We start from the raw sequence: 26290 nt of genomic DNA, 5'->3' as shown, positions 1-26290 counted from the left end.
ACTATTTCTGATCGATAAACTTAAATATTTTAAGTAATAAATTTTAGAATAATACTTTTGGTCTATATATTAATACTGAAGGGGAAATTATGTAATAAGAGTAAGTTGTAATATGTATCTATAACTTTACTTGGGATACATTTGGCCAAACCTCTTATCTGTTGCCTTAATCCGTTAACATAAAAAGAGATGGGTCGGTCTCACTCAAAGTCGAATGGCCAAGAATTATAGCCATCTAATCCTTTCATGTCATTGCAAAAACCTTTTGAAATCCAGACAGTTTCTTCAAAGGAAGCAGTAAGCCTACGAGCTTCTCCAGTGTCTTCCATTAGTATTGTTACCACGGTTATTTCGTTATTTACTCTATATATATGTAACATGCTCTTATTTTCTTATGAAAGTTATTATTATAATTTTTATAAGTATCATTTCTATTTTACAGATATTATGAATGAACGAATGAAAATTTATTATAATAATACACAACACTTACATACACTTAGACTACAAGTAACAATAACTTTAAAAGTAAAAAGTTTATACTTTCACTTTAGTTAAAAAGTCATTAACTCTGTTACGTACATACGTAAATAGATAAAACTAAAATTTTATAATTTCTACTGTCTTTTTATTTGCTTGGCAATTTTTCTGCCTTCTAATGTCGTAACTATTTCAGAATGATATAAGCACACCAGACTCATTAATTAGTAACATAAATTATGAAGCGACAGCCGTTGAATTATTTAACTAACTTTTTTACATAATCTCTTTTATGAAGTATAAAAGTCAATTACTATAAAATATGAAATAATTGATAGGAGTGTGATTGAAAAAAAAGTTGAATATAATGGAATGGATGGGTTTTTTAATATGGGATATACTCATAAAATAAAATATAATAATTTGGTCAGTATTCTTTAAAAGTATGTTGACTTGATAATATGATATGTCAGAATCAATACGTGAAACATTTCTATAATATATTAATCATATTATTTGATACGAGGCAGTAACGATTTATGTACGGGCAGTCCAGTCTGCTAGAAATCATGTCCATATTTCATGTCCCGATATGGCTGCGTCAATTTGTGTTAAGTGCCCTTTCTCACTACGCGTTTTTTACATATGCATGTATGTGCGAATACTAATGTAGTCAATACTTGTAAGTAATATTATTTATTCTGTACTTCAGTTAAACATTATACACTTTTTTGTTAAAAATGGTCACTTAAGATTTTTGCGAAATAAAAGTGTATTTATAAATGGGAACAGATGTCATTAACTAAGTTTGTTTGTAAATTAGATTCAAAATTTAACTTTTAACTGAATATTGGCTATTTTTAGTCCAAAGCTTCGAATTTAAAATTAAATTTCCATGTTGCTCAGTTTTGAAAAAAATACCGTTTACAAGACAATGCTCACGGAAAAGTTTGTGTTTAGATCGGCTTCCGCTTTGTTATATGATTTTATTCAATAACATGTGGTCTACTCGTGTTAAATAATTTGGTTGAGATAATTAAAAGACATAGACACATTTAAAAGGGACTAGTTTGAGGTGGAGCAGAACAGGAAGTTTTGGAAAGGGATGGAGGAGATCTTTGCCCAGTAGTGGGATGTTGATAGTAGAATAGAATTAAGTTCTTAGTCGGCGTATGTACATGGAAAACAAGCCTAGTATGGTAGTGTTTCAGAGAAATGTACTCGTGTCCTGCTGTGCTGATGTACACCGTTATACGGTGTTGGGAAATGGAAAAATGCTGTTACGCTGTGTGTTGACCTCCTAATGGGTTGACCTTGAATTGTAGGCATATATATGCTGAAATGAAAGAACTCACAGAAAATGACTTTATATTACTGAGACTTTGTATTTGCATACAAGATAACAGTTTACAATATTTCAAATACATTAAAAGTTAAAACTCTCCTTTTCTGAAGTTGGTTGAAAAGCAGACTCCCAATTTGAATGCATTTTTTTAAGTTTGTTACCTCATAATTCTGTTCTAGTCATAGTTATAAACCGATTTGGAAATGTCTTTTTTATCTAAAAATATTTATTTTCAGATTAGTCTCATAGAAATTTAATCCAAATCTGATTAGTAAATTGGATTTTAAATCAAAATAACTGATTTTGCTACAAATGAAGTCGGTGTATTTTTATGGAATAAAATTAACAAATTTTTATCCTGTTCTAAATGTGATATTGTTCATATTTAAAGGCAGAAGGTAAAAGGCCTTAAGAATTAAAAAAGGCAGATATTATCATTGTCCTTCAGGTTATTCTAGGTTGGCTAGTTTGCTACTTCTAATAGTAAAAGAAAATTCCTGATAACAGTTTTGAACTGCAACTGGTGAAAACTATTTGTTTTTTTTTATTGTTTTTCTATATAGTTCTAATTTCAAAATGACTATCGTCACGGCATAATACGTTCTTTCTCCTTTCGGGTTCTCGAGGTTGGAAGAAATACCTTTAAGGGATAAGTCCGCCTCTATACATTTTTGTTATTACCTAATCTATATAAAAAGTGTAGGGAAAAAAGCATATTAAGTGAATAAAATTATTACAAATAAACGGTAAACTTTGTTTTGTTATATATAGGTATAACATTATGTTAAAGTGTACTGCAGCTTCCAGCATTACTATATGTGCATAACATTATGAGAATCACAGTTTGAAACAATGCATGTAGAAGTCGATTAAGTATGTGGAAACTGGAACGTACTAATCCACGTTATGAACCGACAATTTCTATGCAATGAAGTAAGTAAGTACTTAGCAAGACTTCTAAGACAAAGTAATTCCAAAGTAGGTCAATTAACATGCACTATGTACTTAAAAGACAGATTCTCTCTATAACACACTGTCGGCCTAAACAGTTATACTACAACTTTGTGTATCTCTATGTCCTAGATTTTATTCTTAGATTGAGTAGAAAGAAAGCATAAATACATTACGATTTATAAATATTAAAACATTAAATCAATAATTGAGTATCTAGTTTGTGGCGGATTTGTTCTGTAATAAAATTTTTTTTTTATACAACTTAGAATGGCAAACAAGCTGACGGCCCACCTGATGGAAAGTGGTAACCGTCGTCTATAGACATGAGCAGTACCATGGATATAACAGAGTATACTGTTTCGCCCATTATACCCCCCATGTGTTGCCATTTCTGAGGACTTAGATGTTATTCCTCTGTACCCAGTAAATTCACGCCATATCCCACCATTCAAACCGAAACGCAGCCATGCAAACACAACTGCTTCACGGTTGAAACACGAATGGGACATAGGTACCCAAGCAATCGACTTTTGTACAAAGTTTCCCTCTGGTAAATGGATTTATGGACGAACACCATCATTCTATTGATATTGGACGTAACTATTTTGTTTTGTTCAAGTATTTATTGCTATTGATAATTAATTAAGTTTTATGTCTTCTGAATATAACTGTATCTATATATGTATATTATGTGCTTGTTTCATATAAATTAGAAAATGATTATTCCATTAATGATTCAAAGTATTCTGCTTCTTACATTACTAAATATTTTATGTATATTATAAAGTAGATAGGTACTTCCGCGAAATTACATTACATTAATGGAAAAGTAGAATACTTTTAAGATAAGATTCTTGTTTTTTTTTTTGTTATACCTTAATATTTAATTTGCGTATCTGGCATTGCAACGGTAGGTATACGTAGGAATATAAATATTTGAAGTAATTTGTTATGCAATCGATAACTATTCTTTTTAGCGTTATCATTAATTTCTATAAGTCTAATTTTTTTAGTGGAATCCTTCTAGCATCCCGCAGTCTGTCGGTTAAGTGGATACCGCCGCCTGTGGAGACCCAGAGCGCCTTTGAACCCGATCACCTCATTAGTTCAACCGAGTTGCTCCATCCATACGCACATATGTAACTACGCATTCGCTGCTCAGTTCGTTATCGGCCTTTCGACTGTTAACGTCGCTAATAACATTAGAAAAAAATAAGATCAAAATACATACACAATTAGGCTTCGAAAACATTGCGCAAGCGATGGCGACGGAAATGCGCGAGGCCGCGATAGCGACATCCTGCGGGCGACCGTGGCCCTATTGATTGCACGTCGCGAGCGCACCTATCAGCAATTTATATGCAAATTCATTCCACTTCAGGTGTTAACTTTCAGTAGTAGTGCGGTTTTAGTTGTGACATGTTGTTGTTATTATAACACCCGTTAAAAATGTTCAAAATGGTTAGAAATCGAAAGGTCCAAGCGACCAGTGAAGCGGACATTCGTCGTGACCAAACATTTCAAAACCGATCAAGTAATAATGTTTCTCGTCTCCGTGTTCGTCGTGGGTCCAGCTTGACCGATTTAGATAAGTTACGATGCAGTGGCGGCTCAAGCGGTGGTGGTTCTATTGGCGATTTGATGAACATGTTCAGTGGCAGTGCAAATTCTGTAGGTAGTGACACTCTTGTCGCTAGAACGGTTCCTCTTGAGACTGTCCGTCGAAACATGCCACCGCTTCCGTCTAGTCCGCCATCGCATCCGCCGCCCTCTCCGCTTATCCATGTGTCCCGACCCGTAGGACCTTTGACCATGGCACAACGAACATTGAGATTCAGCAGGCTGTTGAAATATCAACCTTGTTCTGCTGATATTCCAATTACACTGGTGAGTGTTGATTTTAAACCTATTTATAAATATTTGTAACCTTAAAACTACTAATTTAGAATTTTGAAAATAACATCAAAGTTAGCGAGAAATGATAATTTTATGTTAAATGTTATTTATTGGGAAACTAGAAAACAAATTAATTTGCTAATTTGTTTATTATAAGTACTTTATAAATTAAGTTACAATTAACATACATTGTTAGTGTAAAGCTTCTAGCTTCTGATAAGCGCATTATAAGGGATAGCTGATAACGATAAATTGATGTAATAGTCTTATCTATTATCTAATGACTGCATTATCATTTTAATGGGCATTAACAACGAATATTATAGTGAATTGTTGTTTGAATTTCGCCATAGGTAATAAAATGCTATCGTCTGGTTAATATATTTTTTAATTCTAAGTTTTTTAAATTTTCAAATTCCGATTGTTATACTCAGATATAGTTTTGTCTAATTAAAGCTACGTATAAATCGTAGATTAACGTTATAAATAGATTCAAAATAATATTTATACATAAATATTAAGTGAACATAAGATTTAATTAAATATCTATTTTATATTTATATCGAGCGGTCTTAGATTGAACCTTAATGAAGGAAATAGATTGTAACGTCAGCAACAAGTGGATGTGACAGTAAATGGAATAGGAGTTTTTTATATGCGGAAAATCCGTCACGGATATCTACACATATAGGGGTCCACCCGAAGCCGGATTCCTTGCGGGAAAAAACCATATGGAGGAATTTAGATATTTTTTTGACAGCTTTTTTATTTGTATACTATATAGCAGTTTATTAGTATATAAAAATACCAATATAAATAGCAGCATACGGTGAAAATGTATGAAATACAAAAGTACGTATTTTTGTTTATTTTTAGTTTTATTTAGTGTTTACACAGTAAAAACACTAGTACAACCAACACAAGTTAAAGATTGACTAAAAGTAAAAGAAATGGTATCAACGTGGAGAAAAAAATTTACATTTGTGCAAAAGTAAAAAGAATAAATTAATGCTCGTTATAGTGAATTAGATTTAAATGAAAAGCATACGTAATTATATAAATTTAAATGCATTAGTAAAGATCTACATTTCCAACGGACAATAGGAGCTTCCTGTAACTTTTGCATAGTTAAACTTAAATACGGAGTATTTATTTATGCAATGCTTTCGCCATATTCCATTGTATACAAAGTTATTCTGTATGAATAATTAATTGAAATTAATTCAGGAGTAGTTTTAATTATGGAATATATATTAAAACATTATGGAACTATAGGTAGATAGATTTTTAGATGAAAAAATATAAAAGACAGTTTTGTTTATTATTTATACTTCGTCGGATATAAAATTAATTAAATTATAACAAAGATATCTTTAGATGATATTACAAAGAACATTGAGAGTTTTTCCTTGATAGTAAGTAGTTGAACTTTAATATTATTTTTTTATAAAAAATAAATTTATAGATTTTATTTGTAAATAATTTAAACAAATCATAAGTTTCAAGTATGTATTAAGTTTAAAATGGCAAAAAGTGGCTCATTTTATTTTCCAATAAAAATATCAACAAGGACTTTTAGCTAAGAATGGAATCGATATAAATGGAAATTTTATATATCTAATTTATTTGTGGGCAATTCTTATATTCAATGGTATGAATGGGAAGCAATGCATAAGATAGCAGTCTCCGGGCGCCGGTGCGGCCCGACCCGGGATGTCATGAATTTTCAATGCAAATGCATTTTTATTTAAAAAGTTACATTTGAATTGCGAATCTGAGAAAATGTTTAAATACTTTATCTTTGTGATGATTTCTTTAGTTTCATGCTAGGTGTATTCTGCGGGTTCACCTGCGTGAATTAGTAGAAAGAGTATTTTTTCATAAGTTCGGATATCACATAATCATGTCCCAGTTTATGCATGAAAGAGTAACAAATATCCATCTACCTATCCATGCATCGTTGCAAATTTTTGCATTTACTTTATTGGGATATATAGAGAGATTTTCCTCGTATGATCGTAGCATAGAATAGGTCACCCCTTCCTTTTCTGTTGTAAGAATCGACTAAGGGAAGGCGAAGGATGGGCGCAGCGCCCTTTTTAAAACATCTCTAAAAGCCTAACTGCGATTGTCAACACGCTTGCTAAGCGTGGCAACAACTGGCAAAACTCCCCTTATAGGGAAGGCTTATGTTCAGCAGTGAACAGTTAACGGCTGAAATAATAATAATAGAGAGATTTACCTTTTTGAATAATAGAAATGATAATCACAACGATCTGTTCTTGTACTCATAACAATCAGGCACATATGGTATGATCAAATGTTTTTAATGAAAGGAAGCGTGATGCGTATATTCTATCAACAAACTAAAGGTTCTAAAACAGTTTAAGAAGATGCTATAAGTAGAATCCTAGATTGTCTCTACCATATCAGTTGTTGTTAAAAATTTATTAATATGACAAGACTGTCGCAACCTTTCAATGATGGAATAAATGTCCGATTAATCAAACAATTTTGAGATCGAATCGGATAATTCCTAGCTTTATCTAATACTATCTGATGAAAACATAGCATTTCGTATAAAATACAAAATTCAGTTTCTATGTTTATGCAATTTATTATTAATTGATTAAAACGTTAACCAAATGGCAGACATATTAAAAAAGGATCCAATAAAAGTATTTGTAAACGTTGAGCTCGTTTGATGTTATGTTGACGAATATGAAGAACGCAAAAGAGGTCCGTTTTGTTTGATGTTTTTGGTAATCTATATTGAATTTAGAACTATAGAGTAGCTATTATTTATACAGTGAGAAATCAAAGTCGTTAGTCGTATGTAAAAGTAAGTACATATATACCAATGCTTTAATTTATTTAATGGGTGAAAATTAAATGGTAACCTCATCTACACTATACGCTGGCAGGGCACCAGTGAGAGATGATAGGTGAGGATGAAAACAGGTCAGTTAGCCCATCCTGACGAATTTCACAAGAATTAATCACGATGATTTTTAGGGGGAACTGTGTGGAGGTCGACCTGATAAGGTATATTGCTAGCAGGGCGGTAGTTAATCTCCGTTACTAACAATCTTTTCCCCCTTTTACTTATGCTTTAGAATATATAAGGATTATAATTTCGATACAAAAATCTAAAAATGCAAAAATAAGAAAGATCTTGAGCCTCGTATACTAACTTAACATGTGGATGCGCCGTGTTAGTATGGGATACATATATTTTTTGTCGTTTATCAATTAATTCCTTTTGGAAAAAAACATTATTCCATTGGTAATATATTAGTATATATCATTCCCCTAAAAAGAAGTTAATGATTTCATCCAGTATATTAATGCTTCGGTTATACAATTGATCCGTCAATTGCTCTTGACACTTATGAGCATTCGAGATAGTCGGTAGTATAGGCTTTTGAAGCCTTGCTCAAATAAGTATTCGAGTACCTATTCGTTTTCAACGTAACCTCATTCGCTCTTTCATTTTTTGGATTAACGTTAAGGACGCGCTGCTGCGTACTTAAATGACAGAGACAGGCATATATTTTGTATATATATGTACGAGTATGTATGTATGTTGAGGAATAATATAGGTAGTATTACGAAATGTTAATACATTTCGTAATACTCGTCATCATCATCCTCTTCTTCCTGCTATTATCCTAATTCAAATGAAATGATTTAATATAGACCCTAAATTTATAATATACTACAGTATATAAGTATATATTTTGTAGAATAAAAGATTATAGTTACTTTTAATTTATTTGATTACGAAATTACATAACATTAAACTTTTATAATTTTTAATTGTAAATAAAAACAGTAATATTTTATATTATTTACCATCCGCATATCTCCATTTTCCTATTGCTTATTAAAATGTATAATGATATTTTAGATGTCAAGCAAATGACACCCTAATTTTTTCATTTAGCGTGAAAATGAATTTCGTGGGTCTAAAAAGACGTAAATTGAAATCAACTTGATTTCAATTTACGTCTTTTTAGGGTATCTGATAATTGACGTAACGATATTTTTTAATGATTTGTTATTTATTTAAATTTTATCGATTAATATACATAAAATTCATTATGCATATTTCTTCATAAATTTCAATAGATATTTCAATTTCGGCATTTCAATATTGTGAATACATTTGTTGAAGTCACCGATCACTTTAACTGAATGCGTCATCATTCTGGATATGATGTCCTTTAGACACACACTGAGGTCTGACACCTCTTTGAATCCATGGATAGCGATTTCAGCCATCACAACAGGAAATGGTGATGTTTCATATAGAAACTGTAAGAAATATAATAATAATTTAATCTGTGCATACACTTACACATATACACATATATATATGTATACATATTATTATGAACACAGTACAAGAATGTATTTAAAGTACTTAATGTCCTTATTATGAATGCTTTTTTACTTTATTCGAAAAAAGGCCTCGCTTTGTTAGACTTTTTAAAAAAAAAAACACGGACATATTTGAAGCAAGAAAAAATATTTACTTATTTATATTTTTACTGCACCAGTTAGTTACAGAAATAAGGATATATTACAAAAGGGTAGGAAATGTTTAACATCTGTTTAATATTTAGATTGTACATTTTAACAGATGCAGACGGAAATATTAAGTGTGTAACTGTAATAATTTGAATGGAAATTACAGAAGAAAAAAGATAAAAGATTGAAATATTAATACACATATAGAAAAATATATTTATGATATTTAACACTGACGTTTAATTTTAATTAATTTGTTGTTTTAATTATTGTGATGATTGCAATTAGGAGTGCAGGTGAGCAACCGCAGATGTTACTAAGCTAAGTTAATTATTTATCGATTTTCGTAAAGTTTATATATCTACCAAGTATAGATGTTTCAATTATATATCTTAACAGATATCGATTTTATTTTGAATAACAGAAAAGAAACTTACCACTGTCCTTTCCAAGTCTTGACTTTCATGAGAACAATTTCCGCCGACTTGTTGCTGTTTTTGACATTCAAACAGTTTTGACGCTGAATACTTCTTTAGGTTTTCAAGAGTTTCAAAATGGACTTGAAGTTTTTCTGTAACGGCAATATTTTATTTAAAATGTAATTCCTTAACAATTTTAAGGAATGCTATATCTATTTAACTTTTTTGACAGATTTTTCGCCTGTAAGATAATAATAATAATAGTGACAGATTTAAATACGTTATTTTATTCATTCATTATACTTTTTAACCAAATTAAAAAAGGACGAGGTTTTCAATTCAATTGTAATTTTTTTTTGTGTTAATACACACGATACCTTCTCCAAACCTATTGGTTTACACAGTTCTATTTGAAATCGACACAGTTTACTACCTGACACACAACAAAACAGGTTGACTAGATTTTGTCATATTTGAAGTAGGTGTATTTATGTAAAATAAATTCTTAAATTATGTCTCTTTATTTATTAATAATAATAATGTTTAAAATTAAATTCATATACAATACTACGATATTATTAATACCCAATAAGAAAGACAAATTTATACATCTGACTTTTATAAAATTTACAAAATAATAATAAATTCACTTCGGGAAATTTGCATTTAAATCACTGTCAGTATTTTAGATTAATTCTCTACGTGTGCTCCATAATAAAACATTTTTTATTTATAATTAGATACTTGACAATAAATTAAATATTATTGTTAAACAATTGGCTATACCTTATATCACAAAATGTATGAATTATTTATATTATATATAAAACAATCCTGAATTGCGTCGTATGTGTAGACGGAAACGTCGTGACCGATAAACAAGGAAGGTGTACCAAAATAAAACCGAGACATTATGTAGGCTGACAATGCTTCCTCGCCACCGGATCCCGTTCCGCAAACAACGTGCTCGCTGTGTATACAATGCCTTAATGTCGTCGCTTTAATTGTACACGTACCTTTATTTATGACGACAGATTTATTGACAAAATAATTATAAATGTTTTTCGATTTTTTTACTAATAATACAAGTGGAGTACTTTCATTTCATCTAAAAGATATCGTAAGTGGTGATTAAGGGGACAAAAGCAAAACATTGAAATAAAGCTCAATATCTAACCAAACCAAACTCAATATCAAAGCATTCGTTTTGCCACTTGTGCTGTAAAAAAAAAACACTCCAAATTACAATATTAAAATAGTAACAAAAATCTATTATATTTCTATTTTTAGAATAAAGCTAGACCTTTTTTTAACACTTCAACACGCTTTCTGTTTTTCAAGTAGTAACAATTATTTAACTTTCTCTTTGTTATACGTGGAATTGTATTTTTAACAAAAATAACTACTCTTAATTAAAATATTCAGATAGTAACTAACTAAAAATGTGTCTACCTACTTTCAAATTCTAACATTCCAGTTTTATAGTAAAAAATATTTTTATAAACCTTTGTTTTTATACGTGGAACCGTTATATATTTTTATTATATCTTCGTTAATAAAACATCATTTTAATTGTATATTTTTATTATGTTTACCTAAAATAACAAAATATATTATTTATTCTTAAATTCAAAACAAGGAATGTTTATAAATTGTTTAATATTGTTTGGAAGTTTACAGGAATAGCAACTCATGAAAATTACCATGGGAATCACAGTGTATTATGTGATGAGTTGCGTATGTATGTTGTAATGTATAGACAATGGTTAAATTACCATTCTCCATAAAGTAGACTGTCATATAGAGAATCATTACGATAGACATGAGCTGTATAGGCAGAGCCTTTTGCCTTTTCTTTTGAGGATAAACAGAACGAAAAAAGCTTATGAAGTATCACTTAACTTTATATTAAAAATATTGTAACAATCAATATTTTCTCAGTTGCTTGGGAGTATTCACGGCAATAGCTAATTGTATTAACATATCACATGCAAAAAATTATAAAGATATTTCCATGTGTTGAATTAATAATAATTGTAAGAAAAATAGACCATATCTAACACAGGATATAACGTATAAAAACACATATAGAACCGTTTTTACCTTAATAAATGTGGATAAAGTTGCGGGAAATAGTGTTGAATAGTTACAAAAGTATTTACCAGGTAATCTCTGCACCCTCTGGTATCCGAGTGCGAGGCACAATGTGACATTCTCGTCTGCCAACTGCAGATTCTCCCCAAGAAGCTTAACTATGCTCTCTTTACAGTAAGTTCCGTTGCGAGGCTTTCTGTCGTGAATTATTACCTGAAAGGCGGATAATAAAAATACGAGGGAAATAGTGTAGTACTAACTATAATAAAATGTATTATTTTAGTTTAAATGGAACTTGGCAAATAGGTAATAAAATTTCGTAAAAAATATCACAGAAACATTCTCTAAATAAAATGAATAACAAATTGAAACATTCAACAACCTATTTTTATTTTGTATTATAATCATGGTGATTAGTAGACAGTCTTATGGTTGGGTCATTTATTTAAATTAATTAAGTTCTGTCTAAACATATTATATTAATCAAGATTTAGCAAATACATGTCAAAACAGTTTCCGTGATATTTAAGTGTGTTTAGATATTCTTATTGCCTATAAATTATAAAATGTAATAGTTATAATATCTATAGATTCCAGAGATGAAGTATGCGTGCACAAACATGTTAATAGACAAATATACAAGCATCGACTTTAATAAGAAACATTGTTACTCAACAAATATATAATATTTTTATAGATAAATCTTATTTAAATCAATATCAATCTTTACTGTCAATTGTTGTTTATTATACTCGTATATAATAATCACATAATTAATTTATATATTTTATTTTATGATATTTTGATATATTAGGTAATTTGAAAAATTCTTTAATAAAATAGGTGTTCAACGAATGCGTTTTTTTAACCTAATTTATCAGAATAAAATTCACCTTACTTAGATCTAATAGACATAGAAGTAGTTCTATATTTTAAATTTAATAAAATTGACTGTAAATAGTCTAGTAAATCACCTGAAAGTACAAAGAGATCTGTTCAAGGTACACGGTCATATAGTTAATGGCTTTGTCGGCTTCGTTCTTCATTAAAAGTTTTATCTGAGAGACCAGTGTGTCCATGTCCTCTCTCGACTTTGTGTTCTTACTTGTATGTCGGCGATGAGCGCTCGGTAGCCATTTATTAAATTGTCTTGGAAATCTGTCGTCTGTAAATCACATTTAATAAGATCATTTTTAGTCGGCTTCTAAAAACAGAAGTTTTTCAATTTGGTACGCTAGCATAGTTTTGAAGTTTTTTACTCCAACCCTAATAGTTGATGTGGTTTACTACTATTGTCACTCATAATATTTTCTTTTCATTTTGGTTCTATATAATACTAGTTCTTTGCTTTTGAAATCCACGCATATAAAACGTGTGGATTTCTGAAGTAGGAAAATCATTGAAATAAACTTCTAGATTCAAATGAAGATATAACATACACCGGTTACTTATATCAACTTTTCTATAAATATCTCCATGTACAGACCCCATATCTAGCCTTAACTGTATTAGTGAGATCACCTATTTTGTGTTACCTAGTCTGTAGGCAGACAAATCGGAATTTAGTTCCTTTGTTCTTCACTTTTATTTTTATATTTACAATGTTATCTAGTACAACAGTGCTGTAATAGCAAAACTCAATCATATGTAGAAATATATTAAGCATATAAATCTCAGAAAATAACGACAAAAGTTTTGTGAAGAGAACATATTTTATTATTATAATAAAGTAAAAATAATTTTAAGCAGCCCTAAGAAGCAAATAAAAGATATAAAAACAAAAATTAATAAAAAGTATCTTAAAAAAATGCTTTAACTTTTTATTATATTATTAGTATTATTACATTTGCTACCAAGAGCGTGACTAAAAATAATGGTGTTTTATCTATAAGGAGTAAAAAAATGTTTTTATAATAATTTATAAGGAAAATTCTTACCTTATAACTTTATCAGTTTTAAACCGATTTTTCTGAAAGGATATATTTACATATTGGTCCCATAAAAAATTGTCAAAATCAGTTTAGTTTTAGTTTAGTGTAATTCAGTTTTAGATAAAAATAACTAGTCTTGTTACAATTGAAGTTTAATTATGTTAACTGTATACGGTTAAATGTGAATCCTTGTTTATCTTTCATGCCAAGCATTAAAACTCCGTACACAAACGATGCAGTAATAAAAAGAAGAAAGTCGCAACTAATGAGCCGGACTAAATGCTGCGCTAACGACGAGGCCCTAGTTGTAGTAAATCTTGCCAGAGTTCCTGATAGTGGGCACCGTTGCTAATTTATTGTACGATTGTAATTTGTTTTTACCCGATTACCGGAGAGTTTTTCGTATTTTTGTATGCAAGTGAGTTTTATACCATTGGATTAAATAAACGAATCGACAGGTTTTTGTTTTTAGATGTAGATAATTTTTCTAGTCAATATTTATAAACATCCACAAAAATTACCGGATGCTATATCCAGTAATTCATCATTATCATATCAGTCTTTAATGGTCCTCTGTTGAACATAAGCCTCCCCTTGGGGGGTTTTTCCAGTAATTGCCACTCTTGGCAGGCAGTTTGGCTATCAGGCTTTAGATATGTTTTTAGAGGGAAGCTGCTGCCCATCCCTCGCCTTCCCTTGGCTCTTACGACACACAAAGGGTGGACTATTCTATGTCGTTCTATAATTCTATCTAGTAATTAGTTATGACAAATAACCAGTCTAGTAGCACTGTTTAGTTATAAGCAGAGCTTGTATTACTTATTGGCTGGGTTTCATAAAAAAATGTTAAAAATATAAAAAGGTTATTTTGGTTTAAAAATTAAACTATTGTATTAATTTTGATTAAATTTTCATAAAATTAATTCGAAAATATATCTTTTCAGATTAAAAAAAAAAAAAAACATTACAAATCGTTTTATAAATGACGATAAAGTTACGAAGTAACAAACATAAAAAATACAACTGAAACGAACCACCTTCTTTTTTGAAGTCGGTTAGAAATAAAAAGGTCCTGTCCAGTCTTTGACAGAAAAGACAAACATCAACTGGCATTGTTCCGTTTGTGGAATTTGTATAAACACATTCCGTAGCAGTGAAAATATAAGGAAGTTTGCTCAGAGAAAAGATTCAAGTGCTCTTGCGGTGGCATGAAATTCACGAGTTGGTAAATAAGGAAAATATCATCTAAGGATGTTTGCGCATTAAATGGGGGAAAGTCGATTAGGAATGTTATTTAGAATTGAATTTAAATAATTTGTTTGTTTCTATACAAGCAACCCGCTCCGGTTTCGTTTGGGTGCAGATTGTACATATAAACCTTCAAAGATAAAGTTTTATTTAAATTTTATATATTTAAATAAAACTTTATCGAAATCCGTTACATGGTTTAGAAGAAGCTAATAAATAGACAGACGCAAGCAGAGACTATTTTATACTATTTAAAGGCGTGCTCGTACGCCTTTAAATAATATTTTAGTAAAGCACTTTTGTAGTATGATAATTATAGTAATAAAAAAAGCTAAAGTACAGTTTATTATAAATTATAAATAATTATAAATATTATTTTAGGGCCGCATTACTGAGATATGAAATCAACTATGCAAGAGAATATTTTTTCAAGCAACGTTTTTTTAAATTAAATTATTTAGTTTTAAAGCGAGATATTTGTGATTATGAAATTATGGTATTACATACTAATGATACAACTAGTGATACATTCTAATTGTGTTTACTAATTTTTAGATCATAAGAAAATATAATATAAAAATCTTCAAACTAAGTTTAGTTATACAACTATCAACGGTTGGTTGAAAGTTGTAACTATTGTTAAAATAACTGTACAGTTATTCAGCTATATTTTTACATAGAAATATAAATATAACTTACTAGTTATATTTATGGTTATGAAAAATACATGTAAGTTAACTGTTACATAAACAATAAATAATTAATTTTTATAAATAATAAGTATTGGATTTTTTTATAATTAAGTACAAATTTTTATTATTTATTTATTAATTTTTAATACACCTAGATATGAAATGGCGGACTTAACACCATACAGCGTTATCTACCAGTTGACTGTAAACAAGAATAGTAGAAAATATACATAATTGACGGTGTAACGTGACGTTGTTCGAATAAACAGAAAAACAAAAACAATATTAAACTAAAACAATAATTATTATTCTTAATTAATGTTATAATTGTGAAAGTGTGTTTGTTTGTTTGTAACATTATAGCACTTTTATGGCTCAAGCAATCACTATGAAATTTGGTATACACATACTATATAGATGAAGAAGGATATGCTACTATTATGATAGGCTTCTTTTTATTCCGGTTAGTAAACATATCCCAGTCACGTGGATCAAGTCGTAGGTAAAAGCTCCTTACATATACTTAATTTAATTAATTAATTAATTTCACTAGTCTAATATCGCTTTTTACTTTCTCTGTTCAGAATAATAGTAGAGAATTGTATCAGGCATTAAAACCACTTTGTACATATATGTATATTTCATTGTGTGCAAACGAGTATGTATTGTGAATAAATACCTGTATCTTTTTACACTACCTGTAACGTAATGACGACAATAGCCGAAAAAAATGCAAGGAACGTGTTGCGATTCATCGCCTTCCTGTTGAAACACCATTAACTTTTTACACTATACATTTTCATTGGTGTCTCCATCAATCAGTTGTGTACTATATTATGTAGCTTTCTTCGAAAATGCCTTATTTTTCCGATAACTACAGTTAATGATGTTGATAGTATGCGACACTTCGCGCGACTGATTGTTTTGTGGTTCGGTAAATGTTTTGATTCCGTTGCGATTGGTTTGACTGTTATGGTTATATTCCAAACTGAGGCGACACCGTGACTTGAATATTGGCTGTAGTTTATAATCGATTAAACTTGTTTTACTCTTGACTCTAATTTTGTTTTAGAGTTATATTATTACTATTTAATTATTTTCAAATTAGCGCAAATGAAGTCTTAAGGATTTTATACAGTAGACATGTTCAGGGTTTTCAGAACCGGCGTGTATGCATGAGGCGAGGTATGAAAGTAAACGTAGTAAGAAGTGTGTGAGATGTAGGATAGAGATATTTTTTACTTTATTAATTCAGTTCCAGTGAAAAGACTTTTTTAATAATGTAAAAGGATGGCAATACTCTTGCAATTGCTCTGATATTGCGGGTGGCGGTAACAACTTACCATGGTGAGCAGCATGCTTGTTTGCCCCTATGTCATAAAAGTACGAATTAAAATCATTATTGCGGTCGAGATTCTAAGATCGAATACCAGCCTAAATCTAGAATTTTATAATTCGTGTTTTTATCATTTAGGTGATTACCAAGTGGTAATCACTTATAAGTAGTAGTGGTAGTGGCCTCTCGCTTTGGAGGTTTTTTTTTTACACCACAGGGGGCAAACGAGCATGCGGCTCAACTGATGGTAAGTGACTACCGCCGCCCATGATCACCCACAACACCAGCGGCATTGCAAGTGTGCTGCCGGCCTTTTAAAAAGGAATATACTCTTTTCTTGATGGTTATATTGTCGTATCTGTTCGGAAATACTGCTGCTGGAAGTTGATTTCAAAGAATGGTTGTGCGTGGAAGAAAGTGCCTTGAAAAACGCACGGTGGAAGACTGCCACTCGTCCAGATGATTGGGATGAAACTTTAGTTTGTGGCGGGTTGTACGGTAGTGAAAATCAGCAGCAGGTATCAATCCGAACAATTCCTCAGAACACTCCCCATGATAAATTCGGTAGAAGATGCACAGAGATGCAACATCTCTGCGCAGTTTCAGTGGGTCAAGTCGGACAGTAAGGCGTTGACTATCGATAATTCGAGCCGCCCGACTTTGAATGCGGTCTAACGGAAGGAGTTGGTACTGTGGCGCTCCTGCCCACAGGTGAGAACAGTATTTCATATGCGGCCTGACTTGGGCTTTATATAATTTCAGGCGGTGTTTTGGCATGAAATATCGTCTCACCATATTGAGCACTCCTAACTTTTTGGAAGCTATCTTAGCCTTCTCCTCCAGATGACTGCAAAACTGGAGGTCGCAAGATATATCAACGCCCAGAATTCCTAGACTCGACTTTTTATCAAGGGAAGTGCCCTGAAAGTGAGGAGATACGACAAACGGCGTCTTTTTTGCGGTTCGATAAAGTCGTCTTTAGGTATGCCACGTGAGAGCTACGTGTCAGGAAGGTGGCCTATGAACTCTTGACAACAGCGGGACTACCCTCGCATAGGTAGTATTGGTAATTACTCACATACGGAACAAATTAATATTTCCCACTTTGTTATGATTTCTCAGTGAAAATATTATCATTCGTGTGGTCGTCTTTGCTTGTATGAACGTTCCATTCAGTTTAATGTAGTTCTATAATATATATAATATAAATACACCAACTATAGCCATTCATTATAAACTATTCTGACTATAAGTACTTTGCTTTTGTGTAGGTAGAGAAGGCTCTTAGATGCCTATAACTTTAGGGTGTGAGGGCGTAACATATACAATTAAATTTAGTTGGGTATATAATGGCATTGTATTATCTACCCTATTTCAGCCATTCGATGTCCACTGCTGAACATAAGCTTTCCTCATAAGGGGAGTTTTGCCAGTAGTTGCCACTTTTGTAGGCGGATTGGCAACCATAGTTAGGCTTTTAGAGATATTTTAAGAGGGACGCTGGTGATTACCTGCCTAGTTGGTAAAAAATGTAAGGTAAATTCGAAATTTATTATTGTTTAAAGATGGATTAAGTATTTAATGTTTTTTAACTAAATATCTAGGTCCCTTATAGAATAGTGAAAGAGAGTCATAAAACTGAATGTTAAAAAACCTTTCGAAATATTTTCTCACTATTATTATTTAATTTCTAATATATTAGAAATTAGCATAATTGAAGATGTAATTCAAATAGCGCCATCTGTCGTCGATTTCCTGTACTATGTAAAACAAAGTGGAGTGAAAAGCGAAACCTTTCAGTCATATTCCTTGGCACAAGTGGTTTTCTGAATCTCAAAACTCATGTAGATGGAGCCTCTATTCGTTTTGTTCTCTTGTTAGTTGTGGGCGGGTGTTACTTTAATAATGTAAATTGAAATTGTTAATGTAATAAAGTATATCTTAAATGATAGATATATTTTAATTAGGTATTTTTATAAATTTATACGTGTGTGTGTGTATTTTTTTTAAATCATTTCTATATATTTTTTATTGTATATCGTCAGAACAGACTTTCAGCCATTAACTATCCACTGCTAAACATAGGCAATAATATTTTTGTAATTTTATCGCTTCCACTTATTGTGCCTGTGAAAGACTTTATATTGAACATAATTATGAAATTAGAGTAAACTACTTGATAATTATGCTAAGCGAGGTTAATTCGATTTATCTCAACTATATAATCTGACTTAGATTGATTACTGTAATTACAGTAGGTATGTCTTGGTAAATTTAACATTACGGCTTTCATATCTTGATTTGATTTAACTACTGCCTGTCTTGAATAGATGTGTTATATGATCCTTAAGGTAGCTTAACGATACTTATGCTATTCGTGTGAGGGTGTCGCTCTCTAATGTATGGTAAAGTTTCTGTTGCTAGCAACTTGGCCACTTGACACTTTTTATTATATTATAATATTATATTAGCCGTTGTTCACTTTTCTATATACGTACAAATATATAAAGAATCATTTCTTCTCTCACTCTTTCTTTCTCTTTTTTTATTAATAGTCTTTTTACGAAGCTGTAATACAATAACTGTATGTCTTTTTACATATATATAAATATATTATATAATTGTTGTCGTTTTTCGGTTTTTAAATTTAGACTTACGGGTTTGTTACACTAAGTAAGTGTAAGAGGTTTCATTAATTCTTGTAAGAATTTGCGCACGATTTGACATATATTTATTATTATTACTTTTATCTTTAACAAAATTCACATCTCTTAAGGAGAGGAGATGGCAATCTAACTCTGGTGGATATATTATTATTATTTATGACGATCTCGGTGGTCACGCAGTTTAACAAACCGCCTCAACACACGATGTTCGCATGTTAGATCATTACACAAGAAAACATTTTTTTATTCATAACTATTTTTTTTTGCTCCCCCTTGAGGAGTACGCGTTAGCCTGGATATTAAGTTCTAGGTTTTTATTACTATGACTGTTTTAAAAAGAGTAAGTATTAAAAAGAGTAAGTATTCTGTCATTTGTTTAGTACTAAATACAAGCTATTCTTAGTTAGTTTGGGACTAGATGGCGCTGTGTAATATTTCCAGTGGTATTTATTTATTAATACTATTTATACAACCGTTTGTACTACTAACATATTTTTGCTGGAACTGTATTTCGTTTACGTTAATTTAAAGAATCGATTTGGGACATTTTTATTAATAGTCAACTGGATTAATGATGCGCTATTTAATTTCTTTTTTTTTTCAATTAGTTTAATGGGTTTTCATAAGAGCCGCCTTTTAATAAACTGTCGAAGGAATTTTCCCATTCAATTCGTTTATTTATTAATGTTATAGTTTTATATTGTAGTATAACATTATTACCGCAATAAATACACATGTAAGTTTATTTATTTATTTAATAATTTATGGGAAAATCAACAGCTTATAATTTATAGATTATTTTAATTAAAATTAGAAGTAATTCCAAAATTTAGAAAGAAGTCAACAACTATTTTATACTACAGTACATTTTAACAATAGTTATTAAATTTCGAATAGTATCATAATGAGTAAAAATCACGAATGTAGGATGTGTGTGTGTCTATGTGCGTGGTTGTGAGTGCACGTATGCGTTTGTATGTGTTTGTGCGCGCTTGTGTATGTGTGTGTGTATGTGTGTATGTTTTTATGAATGTGACTAAATAAAATAATATTATAGATTTTGGTGAAATATTTCAGCGAGTTTTTTTTATAAGTCCGTTTTGAAGAGTATTTAAAAATATCCACTTCTTTAAATTACTTGTAAAGACGGACATGAATTTACTAAATAAGTTTTTTAATTGATAAAAATCGAATGATAATCCCACTTGCGCTGTTGTTTACACAGGCGGGTACCAGCGAGGGATGTTAGGTAAGGATGAAATCAGGTCAGTTAGCCCATCGTGACGAATTCATCGGGAATTAATCGCGATGGTTTCCAGGGGGGATCGCGTGGACGTCAAACTGACAGCGTATATTGCTAGCCAGCAATAGCGTTAGTCCCTATTTCTAACAATTCTCTTCCCGGGTCTTTGTTACTTAATTAAATTACCAAAATGCTTTTAATATATATATATATATATATATATATATATATATATATATATATATATATATATATATATATATATATATATATATATATTAAAAGCATTTTGGTAATTTATGGTATATATTTTGGTATTTTGGCTAGCAATATACGCTGTCAGTTTGGTTATATATAGGGTAAAACTTGAATATCACTGAGTAAATGTAAGACTAGTCGAAAGAAGTTGAAAGCATCCATTTTATATGAGGCACCCAACGATGGTGTGGTTGAGCACGCGATAGGTTTTGTAAAGAGCGCTCAATAACTTTGCTATTGTAAAATAAATCATTCATTGATTACAAAAAGAGAATTTTGATGGAATATTTATAAGATAGGGTAGGAATATAAAGAGTACAACACCGAAACTCTGCGATAATATTTATTAAACTGAACAACTTTTGAGGAAATTTCATGTTTCTTTCGAGGTACATGGTCGAGAAATAATTAATTTCAAATAGTTCGGTGTTATTAATTTTATAAATTTTGCACTGTTGTCTAAGTATTACTTTTTACTAGTATTATATACATATGTAAAAGTTTCAGAATTAATAAGTACGATAGAAAAGATTTAAATGAAAATTGGTACACTAATAAATTTAAGCTTAGATAAACAAGCACAGTATTTGTCTTAACTCACGTAGAACCTACAGGATTTAGCTAGTGAAAATTAGAAGGTGTTTCAATATATACATATTTTCTTATTAAATAATTATTTTCTAAAAAAGGAATCCTAAGTTTACGATTAAATATAACGTGTGCTTATAAAACTTATAATCCTGTTAATAACAGCTCCATTTGCAGTTTGAAAGTGGTGATTACCATCTGCATGCAATCTAGAACGTAAATGCAAACAAGACCACTGCAGCTGCTCTAAACATGTCAGTAATCTTCTACAATCAGCCGTTTCGGAGGAGCGTTGTCAGGAACATTTCATTTTCAACATTTCAAGCGATGACGCAAAAGAAAATTTAGTTTGGAAAATGTTGTTGTTATAACTGGGGAATTGTACCTAAATATAAGTTTAATATTTATTAAATCAATATTTTGTTTATATAGAATTTGCAGACGGCGGGGCCCTCTGGCGTCTAGTCTAGTAATTTTTTGCTATTCTTGATAAACCATCCAGAAGTTGTCTATTTCATTAGTTTTCTGCTTTCGAAACAAACACGTACGAAATAGTGGACAAAAAGTTAGTAGATATATTTAAAATAATCTGATAAAGAGCATTGCAATAATTTATATATAATATTACAAGCGCAATAAAACATATCTGTACTTTGTTGCAAGATTGAATAGTAAGAAATACAAATATAGACTTGCTGTATTAAAAGAAATTTAAAAAAAGTTAATTATGAAATTTAAAACAAATGTACCAGGAGTAGACATGTTTGGGGAAAAATTTGGAGATGTGTGCAGTTCGATACCTATAAAATAAACATGTAAAAATAAAATTATTTAATAAAATAATCAAATTTATACTAGAAAAAGTAATCTTGTATGTGTTCTCTATGGATATTGTTTATTATCGTTATCTCGGTCATTATCCGTCTATCGCTTAACATATGCCTCTCCCATAGACTGCTATAAAGAACTGAGAGAGAAACCACTTGCATGCATTAATTCCCTACAAAGCATTTGAGATCGTCACTCCATCCAGTATTCGTCATATACTGCGTTTATCTGTACGGGGTTGTCACTCAAAAACGTTTCTTCCCCATCGGTTATTGGTGAGCTATAAGACCAGCCCATTGCCATTTTAGCTGCTTATCCTTGCATATGGGTTATGGGTATTATACATATTCTAAAGGAAAACATTGTAAATGATACTGAGTTCATTAAAATTCATCAAGATATTCCTAGATTTGGTATAACAAGATTCTGTATGCCCCTAATACAAATTAGAAACATGGAATAGTAAACAAGCAATCAACAATTAGTAAACGTCGTCGTAAACACCCAACAATTTCTGATTATCATATTAATACGGTTTGTCGGATCTTAATCATTATCTTCCTACCCTTATCCTAATTATTTGAGCTCGGCGTAATATGTTTTCCTCGTACATTCATTTCTATTCGCACTCATTTCCGCATTCACACCCATTCTGGATATATCATCTTTCATATAGTCCATCCATGTCTTTTTAGGTCTTCCTTTATCCTTATATCCCCGTTGGATCATATTTACAATTATTTACCATTAAATATTTAAATAACGTTTATATAACGCAAGAATCCAAAATACCTTCAGATTATCATTTTTAAAAATAATCATTACAGCAAAACATTATTAGAAATCGTAAAAGCTGCTATGACAAATAAAGTATATTGTTTTATAAACTGAGCATTGTCAAAGCTGAATCCCTAAGTATTTATATAACAAAGAAAGTCAAATATTAATCCATCAAGCTATTTTACTTATAATAATTGATCAATGCGTCTAACAGTCAAGTGTTATTGATAATAAGTTAAGTAAGATTAACCTAGTTGTTTTTCCAAATATGGAACAGTAAATAATAGTGACTCATTCATTATAACCTAAAAAGTAGATACTTACATTTTATCCTACCAAAATAAATAGTGATTTCAAATGTAAATAAATATACACAGATAAACGAGCTGATATTTCGTAGAAACGTATGGAAATTTGAATTTATGAAAGCTAGTTGTATGAAAATGTAAAGAAGAACAAGAAAAGCTTCTTTCGTTAGAAAATTAATATGGGATTAATACGGGAATAAATCTAAATTTAGTATTAATTGTAAAAGTAATTGTCAAAACCAGGTTCAAAATTGGAGACGGAATTGCGTATCTTAATCAAGAAAAATTCCGAGAAATTTATAACTTATTTTGGAAGTCGTTAAAAAGTTATTTAGCTTTATATCTGATTGCTGTAATAACGAAATCAAAGTAGATTAGACTGTATATATATATGTATGTATGTATGTGTGTATATATACCATGGTATTTGTTGACAAAACGTGTAGCTTAAACGATTTAACGGATTTTAATAAATGAGGTGTCGTTAGATTCGTTTTCATTGTACGGGATTACTGTAAGTTAATGACAATGTGAATTATGATGGCCATTAATTTTGAAATGCTTATATATAAATATTCAGTATACGCAAATTTAAAAAGCTTATTTTATATTTGCAGTTTTTTTATTTGTCATTCACTTTTTGAAATATACCAATTGTTAATAGTTTCTTATAGATAGAGACTTACTTAAAATTTGAAACACAGAGCTTTGAATTATTGGCATAAAAAGTTCAAGGCTTAGTGTGCTCAGACAAATATATGGAAGCAGAGTATTGTTCTTTTGAAGTGTCTTTATTCAGGCATTTGTCTCTATAAAAATAGGACAGAATTCCAAATTTTCGCTCAAACTGTCGTGAAATACTAAGTCTTAATGTTTCCTTTGGCTTAAGTATTAACGTTTGTACTACATTTGGTAATTCTCATCTCAAGGTGTATGTTTTATGTTTAACACTAATTACATAGTTCAGACATAATTTATGTTCAAATTAAGTTAGTAATTGCATCCGTACTCATTTAATGAAGTCAAGATTTTATATAAGTTATATTATATAGTAATCATAAATGATTTACATAATTACTATAGTAAAACAAAAATTTTGGTAATAAGACGTCTGCGTTTAAGTAATTAATTACTAAAAAATCATTAGGAAGTCTCTGTCAATTTTGACAGAGAGACATTCATTCAATAAATAATTCAATATGATTTTAGTATTTAAACAATTCAATAATAAATTAAACTTTAGATGAGTTATTATTGTTCCGGGACATTTATTCTTAATGCGTTCGTATTTCCTGCAATTGCCAGGGCCGGGTCTATGAGATGTTAATTTAAGTCATTTAACTAAAACACTGGATTGAATTGCTAAAATCTTATACATTTACACAAATTGCTTTTCTTTTGCCAAGTTTTATAGCTGTAATAAGAAACACAATCTCATCTGTACAATGTCGTCGTGAGTACAGTATCTAAAAACATAAAGTTTTACACTTTGTAACATTGAATATATGTTTATTGAAACATAGTCGCAACAAAATGTATTAGATTTTATGATCGTTTCATGAAAATGTGGTTACAAGATTGTGATGATCCTATCATACAACTAGGGTCATAGAATGGATATGATGCTAAATAAAGTGTAGTACTAAATAAATACAATTATATTATAGAAATTTGCGGCGAGGTCCCGGTGTAGGCCACCCCTTGGGATTCGTAAGAGGCGATTAAAGGAACTTAATGGTAGGGAGATGGGAAGCAGCGTCCCTCTTAAACCATCTCTAAAAGCCTAACTGTGGTTGTCAACTTGCCTGTCAAGCGTGGCAACTACTGGCAAAACTTCCTTTATGGAGAAGGATTATGTTCAGCAGTGGACAGTTAACGATTGGAATGATGATATTATAGAAGTAGTGAATAAAGTAAAAACATGTGATATTTTATCATCCTAGTAGGACACTATAAATTTTAAAATTTGTTACTCTAATATACTTAAACAGCTCAAGCGATTTGAATGTTTGATACACAGATGGCACCAAATACTTACAGATGGTAACAAAGTTCGATCAGTTTTCTAACGGGCCCGGCTCCGATTTTATTAAACGTATTGCAGTATAAATTGGTCGAATATATCACGAAAAGAACCGTATGGGTTGAGAAATTCAAGGAAAATAATGAATTACGGGTGTTACATGATCCGTCGTTATGGAACCCACTAATCTTCTGATTTGTGATCTATATAAGTTGATTAAATTTGTTTGACGCAGTAATTAAACAATATAGGTATATACTTTTAAATAAAAGTTATTTCTATTTATCATTTGTACCTTTGTGACGAATTCGTACTCTTATTACGCAACTCGTATTCGTATTCTTTCCCAAAAGGAGCAATGATTTAAAATATATTTTTGGGAGTTAGTGGATGCAAATGGACTATTTATTTTATTAAATTTCTTTGATTAAATTATTTCTTTCTTTCTTTCTTATAGCAACGTGTAGGGAAGGTCTATATTTATCAGTATAAAAATAATAGCTGTAATGTTGACGATGATACAAATTTAATCTTATTTTTATTACTGTCTTTATTTAATTAATGCTTTAAAATTAGCTTTTACTATCTCATCACTGAATCAATTCCTTACTTTGTAGCGTCATTTAACTGTGCACCTCACGTCTCAGTATATGGCATTGAATATAAAT

The 26290-nt window shown here is 30.5% G+C and overlaps 2 protein-coding genes and 1 pseudogene across 3 annotated transcripts in view; 2 read left to right on the top strand and 1 right to left on the bottom strand.

Moving 5' to 3' along the window:
• The window catches only part of LOC113510787 (protein unc-13 homolog B), a 296246-nt gene that overhangs the window by 46073 nt on the left and 223883 nt on the right, over positions 1-26290 (top strand). The window lies entirely within an intron of this gene.
• Positions 3747-4773, top strand: LOC128202372 (uncharacterized). The gene has a single exon (XM_052902518.1). It carries the CDS (start codon positions 4229-4231, stop codon positions 4703-4705), a length of 477 nt encoding a protein of 158 aa, XP_052758478.1. The 5' UTR covers positions 3747-4228; the 3' UTR covers positions 4706-4773.
• On the bottom strand, positions 8497-16488 carry LOC113510755 (uncharacterized; annotated as a pseudogene).

Source organism: Galleria mellonella, unplaced genomic scaffold, assembly GCF_026898425.1.
Source record: "Galleria mellonella isolate WM207_F2 unplaced genomic scaffold, CSIRO_AGI_GalMel_v1 utg905, whole genome shotgun sequence".
NCBI classification, from domain to species: Eukaryota; Metazoa; Arthropoda; class Insecta; order Lepidoptera; family Pyralidae; genus Galleria; species Galleria mellonella.
The sequence above is the reverse complement of the archived record's forward strand: the minus strand, read 5'-3'. Positions and strand labels throughout refer to the sequence as shown.